This window comes from Coenobita brevimanus, chromosome 80, assembly GCF_032717465.1.
Source record: "Coenobita brevimanus isolate Jiangsu-jjx chromosome 80, ASM3271746v2, whole genome shotgun sequence".
Classification (NCBI taxonomy): domain Eukaryota; kingdom Metazoa; phylum Arthropoda; class Malacostraca; order Decapoda; family Coenobitidae; genus Coenobita; species Coenobita brevimanus.
In genome coordinates, this window is record NC_137033.1 from 22,979,481 (window position 1) to 23,001,234 (window position 21,754).

Consider the following 21,754-nt stretch of genomic DNA (forward strand, 5'->3'; position numbering starts at 1 on the left):
GTATATCCTGCTTCCTATGATCTCCGGTCTTTTAAATGCAGTGTGTCCAGAAATCTCGAAATGAACGGATTTTGAATTTTGCTCAGTGTTGATTTTTTTTTTTTCTTAGAAGCAACAGTTTGCTGGTTCCTGGCCCTTGATTCATTTTTCCTTGCATAAAAAATAATACAAACGCACACTCACAAACAAACACACTTACAAACAAACAAACACGCAGACACTGAAACACACAAACACAAAGACACACACTCAAATACACACACACAAATACACAAACACACACAGAAACACACACACACAAACACACACAGAAACACACACACACAAACACATATACACACACACAAACATACACGCTCACACACAGACACACACATGCACACACACTCAAACACAAAACAAATAGAAACACACCCAAGCACACACACACACACACACACACACACACACACACACACACACACACACACACACACACAAACAGAAACATACAGACAAACACACACAGAACAGATACAAACAAAAACAGAAACACACGGACAAACACAAACTCCCCCCCACACAAGCACAAACACCAACTTACACAAACACACATGCACAAACACATTATAGACTATAGCACCAGTCGAGCAGGGCAGTACTACCAAGGTGGATGGAAAGCTGATGACAGGGAGAGCTGGAGCTCCCGTTTCATCAGCCCTCGGGACTAGGTCCTGACCGTCCCCCTTTGCTGAACTTTTTCAGTGTCTCAGTAACACAGAGAGTAGGCCATCATGCTCGCCAATACCAGTTTCTCTAACTATCAACACCAGACTACATGCACAGTACACACCACACTTCCTTTTCCAAAAATATATATATATATATATATATATATATATATATATATATGGCAGCAAAACACGTGGCCTCGGAGTCCCCAGGGGGGGGGCATAAATGTCCTCACCTTCCGCCCCTCTCCCGGTGATGACCCGAGCTGCCTGGAACCAGTCTGACTCTCTTCATCCTCATTTCTGCAACATTCGCGGTCTTTCCTCTAACTTTCGCTCTGTTGAGCACCACCTCTCCTTCTCTAAACCTAACCTTCCTTTTCTAACTGAGACTCAGCTGTCTGAGGCAACTGACAACAGACCCTTTTCTGTATCCTCCTACTTTCTCTATACTCATTTCAAAGCCAAAGGTGGCTGTTGTGTATATATACGCAATGACTTATCTTGCTCTTGTGTTCCTGAACTCGATTCTTCTGAGTTCTCTACACTCTGGCTTCGGCTTTTCTGTTTACTTATCTCCTAATTCTACAGACTATCAAAAATTCTTTGACTATCTTACTTCTATGATGGAACACATTCCATTCATTTCTCCTTTCTCTGAAATCTCCATTCTAGGAGATTTCAATGTTCACCACCACCTTCAGCTCTCCTCTCCTTTCACTGATCCATCTGGTGAACAAGCCTACACCTTTTCTATCCTTAATGACCTAGAGCAGCTTGTACAGCACCCTACCCGCATCCCAGACCGCCTTGGAGGGAGCTCCAACATAGTTGACCTTTTCCTTACAACTAATCCTTCTGCTTACACTGTTAATCTCTTCTCTCCGTTGGGCTCCTCCAATCACAACCTTATCACCCTAACCTGTCCTATCACTCCAGTATGGCCTGTGAACCCTCCAAAGAAACGTCATCTGCGGCACTTTGGAGCTGCAGATTGGGAGGCCCTCAGGCAGTACATTTTCCCTGGAATGATTATTGCTTCCATGGGCGGGAACCATCTGAGTGTGCCTTGAGCATTACAGAGGTTATTCTCTCAGGCATGGAAGCATACATTCCTTTCTCATATCCTCTGACTAATGCAAGACAGCCTTGGTTTAATCACATTTGTTCTAATGCTGTCCGCAACAAGAAGAGGGCCTATAAAAGGTACCGAAGCCAACCCACCCCTGAATCACATCTTTATACGTTTCTGCCCAGAATCGTGCTAAGTCTGTTCTTCGCTCTGCTAATAATAATTTCATCTTTACTAAATGTTCTCAACTCTCCAACTCGAATTCTTCCTGCTCCTCCTGGCACCTTCCCAAAAACCTTTCTAACAACTTTACCTCATCATCCTTCCCTCCTCTTTTCTACTCTGATGGCTCTGTAGCTATTTCTTCTACTGATAAAGCAGATCTCTTCACTCATTGGTGATCTTCTCACCTACCTTTCAGACTCCTGGTCATCCTCCTTTCGGGACTTTGGCGAAAGCTTTGCCATTGCACTTGACATCTCAAAGGCTTTCCATCGAGTCTGGCATAAATCTTTAATTTCCAAACTGCCCTCTTATGGTTTCTGTGCTTCTATCTGTGCCTTCATCTCTAGCTTCCTTTCTGTTCGTTCTATAGCTGCTATTGTAGACGGCCATCATTATTCTCCTAGATCTATCAACAGTGGTGTTCCTGAGGGCTTGTCCTATCACCAACTCTCTTCCTTTGACCTTCAATGACCTTCTAAGCTGTACATCTAACCCTATCCACTCATGCGCTGATGACTCCACCCTTCATCTTTCCATTCGGTTCCCACAACGTCCATCGCAGCAGTTACTTCAGCAAACAAGTGATGAGGCTATGGCACCTCTAATGTCTGACTTGGCTCGTATCTCTGATTGGGGTAAAAATAATCTGGTTATTTTTAATGCATCAAAGACTCAGTTTTTACACCTATCAACTCGACAAAATCTTCCACAGATATACCCACAAAAGTTTAATAATACTCCGGTTAATCCTGCATCATCCTTGAACATGCTTGGGGTTTCATTTACTGGAGACTTATCTTGGATAGATCATATTACATCTCTTATAAAATCTGCTTCCAAGAGATTATGTGTACTAAGCCGACTCCGTTCCTCTTTACCCCTGCACAATTGTTGACTCTATACAAGGGTTTCATCTGCCTCTGTTTAGAGTACAACTCCCATGTGTGGGTAGGCTCCCTACATACAGCACTTCTCAATAGGGTGGAGTCAAAGGCTTCTCGTCTCATTAACTCTCCTCCTCTTACTGACGTCCTTCAACCTCTGTCTCTTAGTCGCACTGTTGCGTCTTTATCTCTTTTCTATCGCTACTTCAATGGTCACTGCTCCTCTAAATTATCTACATGCATTCCTCCACCTCTACGACGGGCGTGTAGCACCCGTCTTGCAGCAAACTCTCATCCCTTTTCTGTCCAACTCTCTAATGCAAGAGTTAACCGTTACTCCCAGTCCTTCATTTAGGCAACGGATCAGCTCTGGAACTGTCTCCCTCTGTGTGTATTCCTTGCTTCCTATGATCTCCAGTCTTTGAAAAGCAGTGTGTCTAGGCATCTCAAAATGATCGGATCTTGAATTTGGCTCTCTTGTATTTTGTTTTTCTCTTGGAAGGAACAATAATTGCGAGCTTATTTGGTTCTTTCTTCCTCGCATAAAAAAACACAAACATACACAAACACACACAAAAACACACACAAACAAATACACGCACATGCACAAACACACAGAGAAATTACACAAACACACACACACACACACAGACACACAAACAAACCATCAAACAAACACGCACACACGAACACAGAAGCACTCACGGACGCACGCATGCTCTGTCACACACACACACACACACACACACACACACACACACACACACACACACACACACACACACACACACACACACACACACACACACACACACACACACACACACACACACACACACACACACACACACACACACACACACACACACACACACACAACCACTCATCTACACACACACACACACACACACACACACACACACACACACTAAAAAGCTCCTGGATCTCGTGCAAGAGTTTTTCCTAACGCAACATGTGAGGGAGTCCACCAGAAAAAGAGGACTCGATGTACCTTCAGCGCTAGATCTCATATTTACTAGGCAAGAAAATGATATTGACAGTTTAATATATCACCCTCCACTCGGCAATAACGATCATGCAGTACTAAATTGTAACTTCAGGATAGCATGTGACATAGTTAACAGCAATGAAAGTTACAAAAAGAGCCTAAACTATAAAAAGAGAAATTATCATGACCTAAAGAAGTATTTCTTAGAAGTTGATTGGGAAAATGAGCTTAGAGGACAAGATTTAAATGCTGTAATTAAAAAATTCTGTGAATTTTATGAAATAGGAGTCCAGAAGTACATCCCACAGCACAAAGAAGCAGATAAGAAAATACAGAAATGGTTCAATACCGAATGTAAAAAAAAAAAAAAAAAAAAAAAAAGGGGTTTGTTGTGGAATAGATACAGAAGACACAATAGTGAAAGGGCATATAATAATTACAAACAGGCAAGAAATGATTATACAAGAATAAGGAGGGAAGCCCAAAAACAGTTTGAGGAGGATATCACAAATAAAAGTAGAGATCAACTGAAGCTATTTTACAGCTACATCAGAAGCAAAACCAAAGTAAAAGATATAATATAATCCATTACGGACGAGGGAATCACCTATACACAAGAGAAAGATATTTGTGAAGTAGTAAATAAGAATTTCCAATCAATTTTTACAGAAGAAAAATATTTTGAGAGAATATGTGGAACATGCATGCCCACACATACTACCAGATATACAAATATCAGAAAAAGTAATACAGGAGGAGTTAAGTAAATTAGACAGAGGAAAAGCAAATGGTTCTGATGAAATTTCATGTTGGGTGCTACGAGAATGTGCAAAGGAGTTAAGTGAACCATTATTTTTAATTTTCAAGAAATCCTTGAGTCAAGGTAAACTATCTGATATTTGGAAGAAAGCAAACATTGTTCCCTTATTCAAGAAAGGGAATAGACAAAATCCACTCAACTACCGACCAGTGTCACTGACCAGTGTTGTAAGCAAGGTATTAGAAAAGCTTATAAGGAAAGCTTATGATAACAGAAAGACAGTTTGGTTTCAGAAAAGGAAAATCATGTGTTACTAATCTGTTGAGCTACTATGACAGAGTAACAGACAAAATACAGGAAAGAGAAGGCTGGGTGGACAGTATCTATTTAGATTTCAAGAAAGCATCTGACACAGTACCACACCAAAGACTTTTATGGAAACTGTACAATCAAGGAGGATTTCGAGGCAAACTGTTTTGCTGGATGCAAGATTTTCTCATAAGAAGAGAAATGAGAACAGTACTAAGGGGAAACTACTCATCATGGAAAGAAGTAACTAGTGGAGTACCACAGGGCTCAGTGCTGGCACCAATCATGTTTTTAGTGTATATAAATGATATAGACAGTAACACTGGAAATGAAAGGTATCTAAATATGTTTGCAGATGATACAAAAATACCTAGGCGAATTACTAACACAGACTCTTGTAAAGAGCTACAAGAAGAATTAAATAAACTTCACGAACGGAGTAATACATGGCAAATGGAATTCAATGTGGACAAGTGTCATGTAATCAAGTTCGGTAAAAGTGGAAAAAGACCTGATTGGGATTATACGTTAGGAAATAAAACCCTACACACATCAGAAAGAGAGAAGGACCTAGGTGTGATTATCAATAACAGACTATCTCCGGCTGACCACATCAGTGAGAAGGTACGGAACATGTATACACTGCTTGCAAATATGAGAATAGCATTCACATACATAAATGAAGACATGCTAAGAAGGATAATAACATCATTCATCAGACCAACCCTGGAGTATGCATCAGTAGTCTGGAGTCCTCATCTCAAAAAACACATAGACAAGATTGAAAAAGTTCAAAGGGCTGCTACAAGATGGATACCAAGCTTAAGGGATCTTAGCTACAAAAGAAAGACTAAATAAACTGAATCTACCAACACTACAGGAGAGAAGGAAAAGAGGTGACATGATAATGCTATATAAATGCATATCAGGGAAGGAGAAAATAGACATAAATGATTACTTAACATATGGGGAAGCATCAGCAAGAGGACACTGCAAAAAAAACTGCATAAGAAGAGAGGTGATAAAGACGTGAGTAAATTCAGTTTCCCAAACAGAGCAATTGATCAGTGGAATGCAATGCCGAATGAAACAGTGTGTGCCAAAACAATTCACAAATTTAAGGATATGTACAATAAATATGGTTTAAGACATGGGACAGTATGAGCCTCATTCCTGTAAAGATACAATTAGGTAAGAACAATTAGGTAAGAACACACACACACACAATGGCGTTTAGAACATAACATCTTCTCTATCTCTGAAAAAGTGAGTGTAATTATGGTCATTAATTAAGTTAAAATATCTGTGTTACTTGAGTCGCGTTCTACCTTATGCTAGATAAAACTGTCAGCCAATAGCAAGAATAAAATAGCAGCACTTGAAAGACGAGGGGCGGCAGTAAAAGAACAATAAACTTTCAAACGAAATGAAACTATTAACCTGCCTCATCCCGAACACTTTTCCACCACTGACTCCCCCCATCCCGACCATTTTTGGAAAAATTTTTTTTGGCTCAAAACCCCGCTTTTGGTGAGAAACATCGAAAATTCATAAAGAAATCGCTCACCTGAGGTTTAAAATACTCGAACCAGGTAGCAGTACCTCCTTACCTTACTGGGTTTTCTAACAGGCTGGCACCAAAGAAAACGAGTTCTATGGGAGAGTAACTATTTCACACCACTCATAAATGGTATTTATTTATTTACTTGGTACGAATTTATATGTAGTACGAGAGTATATTGGTTTTCAAACAGTAATATAGGCATTATAAGCATTGTTTCACTCATTAACTCATCACCATACCTGACCTTTTTTTGCCACATTACCTGATCATCATTTCTGACTGTTTCTTCCTCTAATGCTATGTAAAGTTTGTCCTCCACATTGTCATCGATTGAGGAATCATCTGGCCCTGAATTTCGTACCGTAGCATGACATGGCTTTACTGGCCAGGTCACTGATAACAGGTGAATTGCTGAGACACTGGCATGCAGGGGGGGAGGTCATGCTGGGTAAGGAATTGTCCTTGCCTGGCATCTTGTAGAGGAAGGTGTCCCGTGTATACGTGCCAAAAATCATTCGCGAAAATTGAAAATTATGCAATTAGGGACCTTGCAATTGATTCGCGTTTATTTACGTCGACGGGATTGGCAGTGACAAAACGTGTGGACGTTAATTCACGTCGATGGGATGCCACGGGTTAATGCAGACCCATACAGACCTAAAAATAATATCTACTATAGGTAAAATATGTACAGTTGGAATTATACTGTCAGTAAATTAGGAGCAAGCTGTGCAGAAATTCAACATGCAGAAAATAAAAGACAGGAAAGAGGAGACTGGGGATAGGAAATATTCAGATGTATCATTTAAAGAAACTAAATTGTGAGATAATACATAATAATGAAGAAATTACCAAAATGATGGAAGAATCCTTTGGTCACTTACACAACTGAGAAGGTAGACAATGCTTTTAAGGAAACTCCAATATCAGCAGAAATTCCAGCTGTAACTATAGAAGAGACAAAAACTGCTTTGAAAATAAGAAAAGAGGTGGGGCAACAGGAGAAAACGGTATTACAGTAGATTTAATACGTGATGAAGGAATGAATGCCTCAGAAAAACTGTCAAAGCTCTTTACTAAATGCATCAGAGAAGGAAGAGTCCCAACAGCCCGCAAAAAGGCAGTAATAATCTTAATACATAAGAAATGAAACTTAAATTGTCTTAAAAACTACCAACCAATTTGCTTGTTGTCAGTTACATACAAGTTCTTCGCAAAGATCATCATCAATAGAATTTCAGATGTGGTAGGCTGTAACCAGACTAGGGAACACGCAGGCTTTCGCACTGGATTCTCAACTGTCAACCACAAACATACAATAAATCAAATAACTGGGAAGACAAATGAGTACAGGAAACCTATGTTTATGGCAATCATTGATTATGAAAAACCCTTCGCCTCAGAAGAAACAGCACTGGTATTACGTGCAATTTATTGGCAAGGTGTAGTTGAGATCTCCCGTAGAATACTGGAAGACGTTTACAGAGACGAAACAACGAACATTAGGTCCCATACAGGCACTGGAAAAATCCCAACAAAAACAGGTGCAAAAGAGGGCAATTAGGTTTAACTAAAATTGTTTACTGCATGTTTTGAAGTATTCAGAAAGCTTACCTAGAGTAATAAAGGGATTAAAATAGATGATTATCTGAATAACCTTAGGTTCGCAGGTGAGAGCGTTCTATTTGGTGAATGAGGTGGACAACTGCACCACTTGATAGAAGGCCTAAACAGTGAAAGCCTTTGTTTAGGATTGAAGGTGAATAAGAAAAAAGCAAAAGTCAAGTTAATAACCAGGCTCAAACTGAGAAAATCAGAATCCAAAATAAAGCTTTAGAATTAATTAATGAATTTGTATTTCTAGGGCAACTTGTACAGAAAACTCATCATTCGAACGTGAAATAAGGAGACTTATAAAGCTGGCCTGGAGCTCAATTGGTAGACAGCATAGCATATTAATGAGAACTTCATTGTTTTTAAAGCGAAAAATTTCTACCCGTCCCAGTCCCGGAGGGGTTCGGGGACAGGTATTGTTTCACTCTGTTTGTCTGTCCGTCAACAACTTACGCGCAAAAACCACTGGTGCGATTTTGACTAAAATTACAGGGATGATGGGCTATGACCTTCTGATCACCTGATTAAATTTTGGGCTAAATTGGGCCAAGGCTCAGGCTGTAGGCCCAAAAAATGTAAAAAAATATATATATATCGTCTCTTTCGTCATAACACCTTTCAAATTCGCCATATCGACCTGAAACCAAAACCTAAAGGTGCATCTTTCAAATCTGCATCCTGTAACAGGCCTCTTTACATCAGGGGGGTCACCTCCCAGTTAGCGGTAGAGGGGGGGGGTCAATGTCAGGTGGGTAGGACCTAATATTTCAAATGGGTATAAAATCGTCAATTTTCATCTGATTTACTCCAAATTTTATATGTGACATCTTTGACTAGGTATCCTGTTGTGTTTATACGTCAGCACTAAAATGACTGCCGGGGACGGGTTTGCTGTACCTTGGCACCGGTTCTTGTTAATCAATGTGTTCTCCCCATAATGACTTAAGGCGCGGGGACATGGACAGTGACCGAATCATTTGAAAGTTGAAGTGGCCAGAGAGGTATGGAAATGTCGATGCTAGGAATCATTAATAGATAAGAGAGAATCAGCTTGAATGAGGACACTGAAGTAGAAGACGTGATAAAAATCGATAAAATGAAAAGAAATAGCTGCGGACGAGCCATTTTTGTGGAAGACACAACAGATGCGCAAGAAAAGCAAGACTGGGTAATTACTGACTCAAAAAGACCAAGAGCAAGACCAGAAACTAGGTGGTGTGATGAAACAGAAAATTACATCAGGAAATACAGGGTCCCAGACAAAAAACAAAGAGCAAGCGATGAAGACAAAATACGTTAGACATCTTAGGGTTCGGGAATGGCAAGAAATAGCAGTGATAAGTGGAATATTACGGGTACATGTATAAATAAATAAATAAATAAATAATAAAAATCTATAAAATGTGTGTATGTATTGTAAAAACCATGAGTTCAAGTGATATTTCTGATGTCAAATACTGTATCACGAATTCGAGACCAGGTTTGTTTAGCACAGGTTATTACAAAAAAACAAAAAAACAAAAACAAAAAGGATATGAAATCTAAGTGCAAGACAAAGCAAGGATGATATACTGTACAATTGCAAAATCACACAAAATGACATGAGGCTGAACTTATTAAGTAGGCCTAAACCTCTGTGGTTGACTCAAGTAAAAAAACACAAACTACAGGAAACAGTAGAAGAAAATATACAGATTCAGGACTGGATATGTAGCCGAGTGGGTCTAGTTCCTCACTGAACTACCAACCCCGAGTCCAGCCCAAGTAACCTCCGACAAGGTGGTGTCTCGTCTCGGTTGGCAGAGAAGAGTAGTATTTTTTATTGGGCCGCACCTGCCGGCTCCATCGTGGCGCAAAGATTTGCCGGCAGACGAAACCACTGGCTCCAGCCAACAAAGTTAGCCACCGGCAGAGAGGCGTAACACCTCCCCCTTAAACACAAGACCTTGGAGTCAATAGGATCCTGGGGCGACGACAGAGCCTCCTGGGGCGACGGCAGAGCCTCTTGGGGCGACAGCAGAGCCTCATGGGGTGACGACAGAGCCTCCTGGGGCGGCGACAGAGCCTCCATGGGCGAGGATATGCCCACCGAGAGTTGCTAGGAACACCCAGTTCATTCTGCAAAAGGTAGTCTGCTTCCTGCTGCATCAGCTCCCTCTTCCGAGGATTGACATGATATGCTGTCATCCGTATGGGTGAAGTACTAGGCTGCAGTTCTGTCATGCTGGATGTAAAAGCATCTGCGGGGATGATCGGTGATTAAGTCAAAGTACATAACAAAACAAATCTTCAATTGTTCCTGTTTTTCTAAGGGAAGTTCTTTGGAGCAATTTCCAAAGTCTGCCAATATTTTGGAGTTTTGCAGAGGACCAAGAAGAGATCAGATCATCCTCAACACTCGATACAATCTTGTTCTGCCCCAAACAAAGTACAATAGGCTTATATTCCTCCTCTGTAGACAGTCTAGGGTGGTATTTCTTAAGTTTACTTACATGGATAAGCTGCTGGGACTTTCTCCTATCAGGGTGTTTATTATGTAGTTATTGTTTTGAAGGACTTCCGAGATCAGGTAAAGGCTACATAAATTTAGAGAACAAAGGGTTTCCTGGAATGGGAAAGCTATAACTTTATGTCAAACAGCAAAGGTTCCTATTTTATCTTTCTTGTCAAAGTTTTCCTTCATCCTACTTTGAGCTTGTAAAGATTCTCACGGGAAAATTTTCTAACCAGCAAGAATCTTACAGAGATAAGCAACTGTAACCGTTTGGTTAGAAGACTCATCACTCATTTATCAGTCTTTAACAACTTTCAAAGGTTTTTCTACTTGTCTGCCATTGAAAACTCCGAATGGAGAAAACCCCAGGCTTTCCTGCATAGACCGACGGAAAAAAAGCAAATAAGGTAGAATAACTCTGCCAAAGAGGACAATGACTATGATAGGATTAGCAAAGACTTATGGCAGTAAATAAAATGACCAATGATTGTGCTTTGTATTGATTAACTGAGCTAGACTCAGAAACACTCCACTGATGCTACAAGAAAAGTTAGAGACCGTGCCCTCATACCCCAGGAACCTTTCATTAAAAACCATAAAAAAAAAAAAAAGTGATCAAGTGAGGTTGAGATGTGAACTTCAGTTGAATTATATGCAAATAGAGCACGGTTGGTAGAAGCAACAGATTTCGTATTGCTCACGAAACCCCACAAAGAGTAATGAAATGAGGAGGAGATGTGCTACCAATCCAGTCCCGAGAATTTATGTTAAATTTATATTTTACATTAACTTCTGAACTAACACGAGTGACAACCAAAGTCATTTAATCAAACAGGTCAACCCAAATCAGGAGGTCTGGCACTGAAGATCCCGGTCAGGCCTCCAAACTTGTAATAACCCTGAGTTCAAGTGTGATTTCTGATGTCGAATATCATGAACTCGAGACTAGGTTCGTTTGGCACAGGTTATTACGAGAAAAGATAATAAAATCTCAAGTGCAAGAAAAACCAAGGATGATACATTGTACAATTACATAATCAGAATGACATGGGGCTCAACCTACAGTATTAAGTAAACCTCTGTAGTCGACTCAATTAAAAATAAACACTGAAACAAACAAGAAACAAAATCAGAAAATATACACATTCAGGACTGAATGTGTAGCCAAGTGAGTCTAGTTCCTCACTGAACCACCCACGCAGAGTCCAGCCCAAGTAACCTCTGACGAGGTGGTGTCTCGTCCCGACTGGCTGGGAAGAGGAGTATGTTGATTGGGCCACACCTGCCGACTTCATCGTGGCGCCCAGATTTGCCTGCTGACGAAACCACTGGCGCCAGCCACCGAAGTCAGCCACCAGCAGAGTGGCGTAACAGTATGTATGTATACACACACACACACACACATATATATATATACAGATAGCTCCCACAGTGTGCAAGCTCAGAGTACACGAATTACATAGCACGCGAGTAACTAAAAATAACAACCAAGAATCCTTGATTGCGCGAGTTTAGGCTACAATACGTGAGGCAGAGGTAAGGAGTGCGCAGAAATTTCTGGGCATTGTACTGCACAGTGTGGGGTATGAGGTGGGGGGCCGCTCCATTACAGACAAGACTCGTGCACAGTTAGGATATGTTCTCTCAGGCTAACCTGTCGTGTGCTACGGGTGGCTTTTTTTTGCTCCATCCTGCTTTGTACCTTCACAGCACCATGCCTCCAGCCCCACGAGTGACGAAACTTCTTACGCACACGACCAAGTTGGAGATAATCTAGAGAAAGGAGGGGAAGGCAACACCGCTGTTGGCAAATCCATGGGCCTGGCTGAATCTACAGTGAGGACTGTATGGAAGAACCATGATGCTGTCAGGGCACTTGATGGCCGTTCCCGTGTGGGTAATCATGCAATCGTTCTCATGGAAAGATATCTTGCCACCTTCATTATGAGGAAGAGGGAAGACGTACCACTCAATGGTAGATATATATGGGACCAAGCCCAGCTCTTTTACAAGGCAGCATCTCGCAAGTAATCTGGACAAAACTTTCAAGGCATCTGTAGGATGGCTGCACCATTTTTTAAAATGCAAGGAACTCCTTCACATCAGACTGTCGGGTGAACGTGCCTCTGCCAATAAGCTGGCCGGAAGAGAGTATCCTGTGATATTTGGAGCACTTATTGATGAAGGACAGTACACCAAGGACCAGATCTACAACGTCAACGAAACGTTGTTATACTACAAGGCCATGCCCAAATCGACTTACATCGCTAAGAAACATAAACAAACCCCTGGTTGCAAGCTCCAGAAAAGTAAGATTACAATAATGTTGACTAAACCTGTCTGGGAGCCACAAGATGAGGCCAGTTGTCGTACACACAGCTTCACACCCTAGGTGTTACAAAAACCTCACGATGATGGACGCAAGTGGTGTGTACTGGTACAAGTCTGCTAATGGTTGGATGACTGGCAACATTATGTCAGACTGACTAACGAAGCACTGCATCCCCATTGCCAGGGCGAAGTGTCAGGAACTTGGCATTCCATTCAAAATGCTCCTTGTGCTCGATAATGCACCAAGTCACCCTCCCTACCTCCAAGATCTGCACAAGGATTGTCGTGTTGTGTTTCTGCCACCTAGGACGATGTCACTCATGCAGCCACTGGATCAAGAACTGATCGCCACTGTGAAAAACTTTACCAAAAATAGGTGTATGACTACATACGCAAGAAGACCAACACACAAGAGGAACTTCATGCCCTAGAAAAAGACCATGACGAAGATATCGATGAGGCAGCTGCTCCCATACCATCTTCAGCAGGAGCTGTATCCCCACCCGCCAGAGTTGACATGTCTGTTGAGGCATTTTGGCGTCGTTTCTCAGTAAAGGATACAGTTGATTTTTTCCTACAAGCCTGGGACAAGATAACACCTGCATTCGTGAACCATGCGCGGCGACTGCTCATGCCTCACATATGCACAAACCACGAGACGGCCATTCAACCACTGGTCGAGGCTGAGGCAGCAACACTGACAACAGCACAAGCTGTACCAGGTTTCGAGGATATTACGTTGGTGGACATACAAGAAGTGCACGCTGCTACTGAGGAACAGCCTCCTGAGAAAGTGTTCCAATGGATAGACGAGGCTGTTGCACAGCCAGAGGCCAGGCACAGTCAAGCTGAGGAGCCAAGTGTGATGGAGGGCAGCACAGAACTGTCTATGTCAAAGATAAGCAAGATCCTTGCTGCCATGGATAAGCTCAAAGAAGAAGTGAAGGAACACGAAGTAAGCCAACAAAGAACAGAGGAGGTTCTCATTAGTATCGACAAAGCCTTCCATTTCTACACAGACAGGCACAGGCAAGAAATTAACAGGAGAGGGCAGACGCTCATAACAAGTTACACACGGCGGCCTCAAGAAAGTGAAAATGAGAGACCAGCTACTGTACATCGTATGATCCTGTTCCTGTAAAGGAAGAAGAGGATGCGATGTCAGTTGTGTCAACATTGGAATTCGAGGGGTTTTTGGCCGAAGTGACTGAGTTAGAGGTTCATGGGGAAGGTGCTTAGGAGGAGTCTGAGGATGGAAGTGTTGGTGCAGTGGAGGATGCGGCACTGTAAGTGTTGTCGCTCCTCGGAACCCCTGTTTTCAAGTCCATCAGGCCTGTTGTCTACTGTTGTTAAGGGGACTGACCATATCTATAGGATATGTCTGAAAATTTTTCCCTTTATTATGTCTCTAAGGGTAAAAAAATGTCAAGGTATGAGGGGGGTATGTAATTTTCCCCATAAGATTATGTATTCACAGTGTGCGATTTCACAGTGCGCGAGGACCAGGCCGCCCATCCACTCACGCACTGTGGGAGCTTACTGTGTGTATATATACATATATATATATATATATATATATATATATATATATATATATATATATATATATATATATATGTGTGTGTGTGTGTGTGTGTGTGTGTGTGACTGTATGCATGTATGTATTTGTAATAAAGGCTGCCAAACGAACATAACATTTTCTATAGTTACAGTAAATGTTTAATTTTTAAGTTTCTGCATGAAAATTAAATCTTTACCAGACTACGGGTAAAGTTTTAGCACTACTGTGGCACAGTGTGCACTGGCAAATTTTAATGAGTCTTTTTCCATTTTATGTTTTATGATCAGGTGAAATAGTTGTAAAGGATCTTAACTCCTTTTTCTCATAAACAAACCTTCATAGCAGTGAAGTGTAAGGAATCTTTTTTGTCACTTTATTACTCCCTTCAATTATGCCGTGGCATAGTTGATAACTGTATGGGTGAAGATAAAAGTGGGCAGTCGTATTTAAAACCTTAGCTCGAGTTAGTTTATGAATGTAGCTCTTGACCTCACAACTATTTGGTACACATTCTAGAGAAAGAATGGTAGTGGTGATTTACAATATCTCGTTTTCGCGCAAAATGTTAGACCTTCTGTGACTGGTGACACAAGATGCACGAAATATGCAAGTGAAATATCCTAAATCTTTAATAAATCTATAATCCATAATATCTGTCCATTACATTTAACTGTTTTTGTTGTTCTTTATTTATATATTTCTGCCTTTTTTTGAATTATATTTTTTTGTCTTTTATTCATCTGGCTACGTCAGCTTCGTGGCATTGTCTTGATGTAACTCTGATGCACTAATTTCTGTCTTATTTATCACACAATCTCTTACGTTGTTAGTCTACCTCACCTTCGTGCCAAAATATCAATCTTGCTTTCACTGGTGCCAGAAGACGCAGGAAACACAACGTCTGCAAAGTCCAGAAGGCCGATGAGGACGCGAGTGTATGCCTCAATTTGGAAGGGCTCAGGGGTACCATAATGCAGCGTCCGAGTAACGTCAGTCGTCCCATCTGTAACAAGATCTGTTCTGGTCACTTGGATAAGCTGAATAAACGTTTTCGTTGTCATGACGTCTTTTTATATATCAATCATGTTGCCTTCAGATAATTTTATTTAGTGTTAAAAAAGACCTCATCCTGAAGGAAGTTAGATAATTGTCCATATGATGATGTGTGTGTGTATGCGCCAACGCAAGATCGTGCTAGAAGAGTGAGAGAAGAGTTCTGGACAAATTTGGAAGTGTGCATGGAAAAGTTTGGAAGGAATGAGAGAGTGTTTTTGATTGGTGATGTGAATGGTAAAGTTGGTAATATGAAGGTGGATGGAATAGTTGGTGAGTGGGGTGTGCCTGCTGAGATAGATGAGAATAGGAGTGCGTTAGTGGACATTTGTACTGGGAGGGGGTTGGTGATAGCCAATACCCTCTTCAGGCATAAAATGATCCACAGGTATACATGGCGAGTGATGAGAAGGGTGGGTGGTGAACTGAATGAAAGGAAGGCAATGATTGATTATGTGTGTGTGGATGAAAGGATGCGAAGATGTGTAAAGGATGCAACAGTGTATAGAGGTTGGGGGAGTGGACTTTCTGACCACTACTTGGTGGTGGCCAGAATTAGGATGCAAGTAAGATGGAGGAATAGAAGAAGGGAAAGACGAGGGGAAGGAGTAGTTGCAAGGAGAGTGGAAAGGTTACAAGAGGATGAGAAAAAGGCAGAGTATAAGAGAGAAGTGGAGGAACGATTGGGCAAATGTGAATTGGAGCAGATGGGAGACGTGGAAGGTATGTGTAAGATATTTACAGAAGAAATATGTGCAGCATGTGATGTGGTGTGTGGAAGGAAGAGAAGACGGAGGGGGGTGCAAGGAACAGCGTGGTGGACTGAAGAGGTGAAACAGGCTGTGGCACAAAAGAAGAAAGCATACAATGAATGGATGAGAAATAGGGGTGTGGAAGAAGTTGAGAGGCGGAAGAGAGAGTTATATGTGGAAAGGAAGAGAGAGGTGAAAAGATTAGTAAGAGAGAGTAAGAAGAGAGTGGATGAGGAATTTGGAAGGAATTTGAGTGTAAAGTGGTGGGACTGTAAGAAAATGTTCTGGAGAGAAGTGAAAAGAGTAAGACAGGGTGGAAGTGAAGTTAGCAGGGGAGTGAAAGATAAAAATGGTAGATTACTAGTGGAGAAGGGAGAAAAAGTGAGCAGATGGAGAGAACACTTTAAGGAATTGTTGAACGTAGAGGATGGAAGTAATGCGAGTATAAGTGGCTGGGGAATGGCTGGAAGAAGGAGGGAGGTGAGAAGACAGGAAGAAATCAGTAGCATAGAAGTTGTGGAAGCAATGAAGAAAGTTAAATCGGGGAAAGCCCCAGGAATTGATGGAGTGTGTGGTGAAATGCTGAAGCATGGAGGAGAGATAGTAGTAGAATGGATGTGGAAGATGTGCAGATTGGCCTGGGAGGAAGGTAGAGTCCCGGAGGATTGGAAGTCAGGTATAATTATTCCCTTGTACAAAGGAAAAGGGGAGAAAGAAGTGTGTGGTAATCATAGGGGCATTTGTCTTCTTAGTATCATAGGAAAAGTGTATGGTAGGATACTTATAGACAGCTTAGAGAAAGAACAGAGAAATTAGTTGGAGAAGAACAGGGAGGCTTTAGGAAGGGAAGGGGTTGTGTAGATCAGATATTCATTCTTAGATCTTTAGTGGAAAAGTTTCTAGAGAAGGGAAAGAAGTTGTATGCGGCTTTCATGGATTTGGAGAAAGCATATGACAGGGTGGATAGACAAGGATTGTGGAAAGTGTTAAGAATATATGGAGTAGATGGGAAGTTGTTGAATGCTGTGAAGAGTATGTACGATGGTGCGAAGGCTGCAGTGCGTGTGGATGGTGAACTAAGTGAATTTTTCTCTTTGAAAGTTGGTTTGAAACAGGGATGTGTCATGTCTCCATGGTTGTTCAATCTGTACATGGATGGGGTAATAAAAGAGGTACAAGGTAGGGTAATGGATGTTGGAGTGGCCCTGGTGAGAGAGGATAGAGTTTGGAAACTCCCTGTACTGTTGTTTGCAGATGATACTGTGTTGTTGAGTGAAGACGAAGGGGAGCGGCAAGGCTTGGTGGATGAGTTTGGGAGACTGTGTAAGAAACGGAACCTAAAGGTGAATGTAGGGAAGAGTAAAGTGATGGTCTTTGAGAGAGGTGAAGTTAGTGAATGTACAGTGAGGTTGGATCGTGAGGAATTGGAAAATGTGAGTGCGTTTAAGTATTTGGGTAGTGTGATGAGTAAAGACGGAGGATTGGAGGGTGAAGTGCTTGAAAGGGTACAGCAGGGAAGAAAGGTTGCTGGTTCCTTGAAAGCAGTGATTAGAAACAGGGAAGTGAGCATGGAAGTGAAAAAGTTACTACATGACAGTATTGTGATACCAACTCTAATGTACGGAAGTGAAGCTTGGACATTGTTAGAAGAACACAAGTCAAGAGTGAGAGCAGTGGAAATGAGTTATTTAAGAGGAGCCTGTGGAGTCACGTGAAGAGACAGGCTGACGAATGAGGATATAAAGAAGCGTTGTGGTGTGGATGTGGATGTGATAGGAAGCGTTATGAGGAACACACTGAGGTGGTTTGGCCATGTGGAGAGGATGGAGGGTGAAAGACTGACGAAGAGAGTGTATGTGAGTGAGGTGGAGGGGGGAAGAGGGAGGGGGAGGCCGAGGATGAGATGGAGGGATGGGGTGGAGAGGTATATGAGAGAGGGGGGTGTGAGTTGGGAGCAGGGCAGTGAAATGGAGGGGGACAGGGCGACTTGGAGGCGATTTGTTTGTGGCCACCCCAAACGGGATTGAGGCGTCTGGCAATAGATAGATAGATAGATAGATGATGATGATGATGATAATGATGATGATTCGCGAGCAGGAACACCAAATTTGGTCAGAGTTTGGACCCCCGACATCCATACCCGAGCGAAAGATTTATTGCATCGGCAAGAAATGGGGGCAGGGGTCGGGAGGAAAACCTTGTAGTATAGTTGCGAATTTTTTTGGATATCTCAGCCAATTTTAAAGTTACAAGAATGCTAGACACCAGTTTAGAAATCGCATAAAAATCCTCAATTATTTTCACTCCATAGTCAACCCGTATTTCCCAATACAGTAGTTTTTTCCGTACATAGAGGAAACGATTTTTTAAAAGGCACATTAACGTAACAGCCGGCTGTGCAAGAAGTACCGGGAACGGTCTCTAAGGTTGCGTGAGTAGCGCAGCAGTATTTTCCGACAATTCCTGCAAGCAACCAGGTTTTGCATTTTCAAAACAAATAATACCTTCTGTCTGGCTTTTTTCGTTTGGAAATTTTTGGCTGAATCCGAGTCAAACTAATACAGTACCCTGATTGCCGAGACAAACTCTGATTTCTGATTCGAATCGGAGAGCACCAAGAGATTTGGCGAAAGTAACTCCTCTCTTCCTATATCTCCCATCTTTCCTGTCACTTCTTATTGCTCTTCTTTCCTTTACAGGTGGCTTTACATTGAGTGACAAGCCAAATGGTTTCCTGTAAACCAAGAAACCATTTACAACGCTGGGTGGTAACCATATAACTCCCATACCTGCTCCCTACGTGTCAACAAGTGGTTTGGTGGAGGGTTAGTGCCCCTCCCCGTAAAACCAATAACTCAAAGTCAAATGGCCACCCTTTATGGGGTTATGGCGTCTGGCAATAGATAGATAGATAGAATTTTTGTGGATGAGCAAAAAGTAGTCATTATTAACCTGCTAGGTCCCAAGCCCTAGAACTACAATTAATACAAAAGGAGTATTGATTTTTGGAAGTGTGAGGGAATATTTTTGGTGTAATTTAGTAGGTTCCTTTCAGTATTTTCAGGTCAGGAAATCAGAGGAAGATGATGAGCCACATGAGACAATATTCAGCACTGCCTGACCTGCTCGCTCGCCCGCTCGCTCGAACACGTTCCACACTTTCAGTGTGAACGCCTATTACATGTTATAATAATAATAATAATAATAATAATAATAATAATAAACCGTCCAGTTACGTTAAAATGCGCTCTCGGTTTCAAGGGGCTAAAAGTACTGATTACAATAAATGCTTTTACCATCAAGGATATAAGTATCTTACTGAGGTTTCCCACAAGACAAAGTCCATGACCGTAGTGTGCTTGAACCAGGAAAACAGTTTTGATATTTACACAAGCAGTTTTCGTATTGAAATATTTATAATTTTTGGATCTGTATTTGTAGCAGTGTTATCGAAGGTATTCATTGTTCCCTCTGTTGCTTACACTTCAGTAAGACAGTTTCATGTTTCCGGCCGGGGGCCGGATGGCGGCGCCTCTCCCGGGTGAGGAACCGGGGGGGCGCCACCCCCGGGGAGGGCCGGAGGTTTTGGCCGTATTTTGATACCCTGAAGGTTTCAAATTAGCTCAAGCCGTTTATGAGATATAACAGTGCTAGAGGCGGACGATAAAAACTAGTTTACCTTTGACAGCCATTTTGGTGACCTTGATCTTGACCCCAAGTGCCTATTTTCGAACTTGTCCAGATTTTGGCCATATCCTGATACCCCGGAGGTTTCATGTTGATAGCTCAAACTATTCATGAGATATAATGATAATACACACACACTCACACACACACACACACACACACACACACACACACACACACACACAGACGCAGGCAAAAACATTATCGTTCTGTCCTTGGCGGACAATAAGTATTATGACTGATAAACTGTGGAAACGGAAACTGGCATCTTCGTTGGCATGATGAGGTCAAAACCACGGGACTTTGGACCTATAAAAACTGAGAATTTAGGCGGTCCAACGGCGACGTTCAGTCGTCAGACGTTCCTGGGCGTCAATCATCCTTACTATAAAAAATCTGGACAGTCAGTCTTGGCGAAACCAAGTTCAGGCGTTTGAATGCCGCGACAGTCGCTAGACTAGACGAGAATGGCTGCATAAGCGCTATCTGCGCGCGAATTTTGAATGTCTCTTCTGTTTCATATACCAGACACGTCGCTAACCCATTCTAAATTGTTATTTTTATGTAAGAAATATATACATATGCGCTAGAAATGGTAAAAATTCGCGGTAGAATGCATTTACGTGCAAGATACAGTGTACTGTATAGGCTAAGCATGAATTATGATTTATCCTAATTCTGCAGTTATTTGCATGAAACACTTATGAGATTATCCAGATCTGAATTTATACAAGCAGGGTGAATGTATTGTTGTATACTTCATAGACTTCCATGGTATGTCTCCTTCCAGTTCACTAGGCAGGAATTATACAACAGTATGTCAAAATTATGTGCACCTCTACTCATGTAGAAGTACATCGTATGTTCTTAAATTTATATTGCAATATGTAACTACAGAGTTATAAAGAATTGCTTTTAGGACAAAGACTGCTTTACTTCTTTACAAAGTTGGTTGAATGCTGACATTCTCTGCAGCACCAACACATGATGGATGCAGTAACACTTCCCCATTCTTTTTCAGCAATTTCTTTCCACACCTATCATCCAGTCATGACCAGCAGACCATACTGGAAAATACAGGTTATCATGTGAGTGCAATGTCACAGTTGTTCACTCAGCTTCTATATATCTGGCCATAGTTTTTGTAGCACCAGTCGAACAGGGCAGTACTCCCGAGGTGGATGGCAAACTAGTGATAGGGAGAGCTGGAGCTCCCGTTTCACCAGCCCTCAAGACTTGATCCTGACCATCTCCCTTTGCTGAACATTTTCAATGCTTTCATTTACACAGAGAGTAGGCCAGCATACGCTCTTAATACCTCTACCTTCAACTGTCTACAGTACACCACACTACATGCACATAAGATATCACACCTTCTATTCCCACTCCCATTTGCAATGGCCGCTGCGTTATTACTATCAAACGAGGTGGTTCCTCAGATTGCCACCACCGGCAGGGTAGGGCTGGCGGCACAGGGTCCTCTCAGTCGCCATCAAGCGACTGTGCCGGTAGCAACTAGTGCAATTTCCAGTCATGCTCATCAAAGGAGAAGTGAAGGTGTGGCCTCATTCTTTACCCATATCTGTGGCCTTAGCACCAGTCTAAATTCGGTTCATTTTTTCCTACAGTCTATATCCCCTCTGGTCCTGTTCCTCACAGAAACACAAATCTCTCCCTCTACTGATATATCCCCATTTTGTTCTCCTGGTTACCATCTCCTTGCAAACTT

The 21,754-nt window shown here is 41.9% G+C and overlaps 1 protein-coding gene across 1 annotated transcript in view; it reads right to left on the reverse strand.

The window, feature by feature from the left end:
• Window positions 1-21,754, reverse strand: part of LOC145409302 (xaa-Pro aminopeptidase 1-like) — a 617,499-nt gene that overhangs the window by 112,212 nt on the left and 483,533 nt on the right. The window contains exon 13 of the mRNA XM_080279779.1: window positions 15,374-15,536. Coding sequence (XP_080135905.1) covers window positions 15,374-15,536 — 163 coding nt within the window. The remainder of the gene's footprint in view (window positions 1-15,373; window positions 15,537-21,754) is intronic.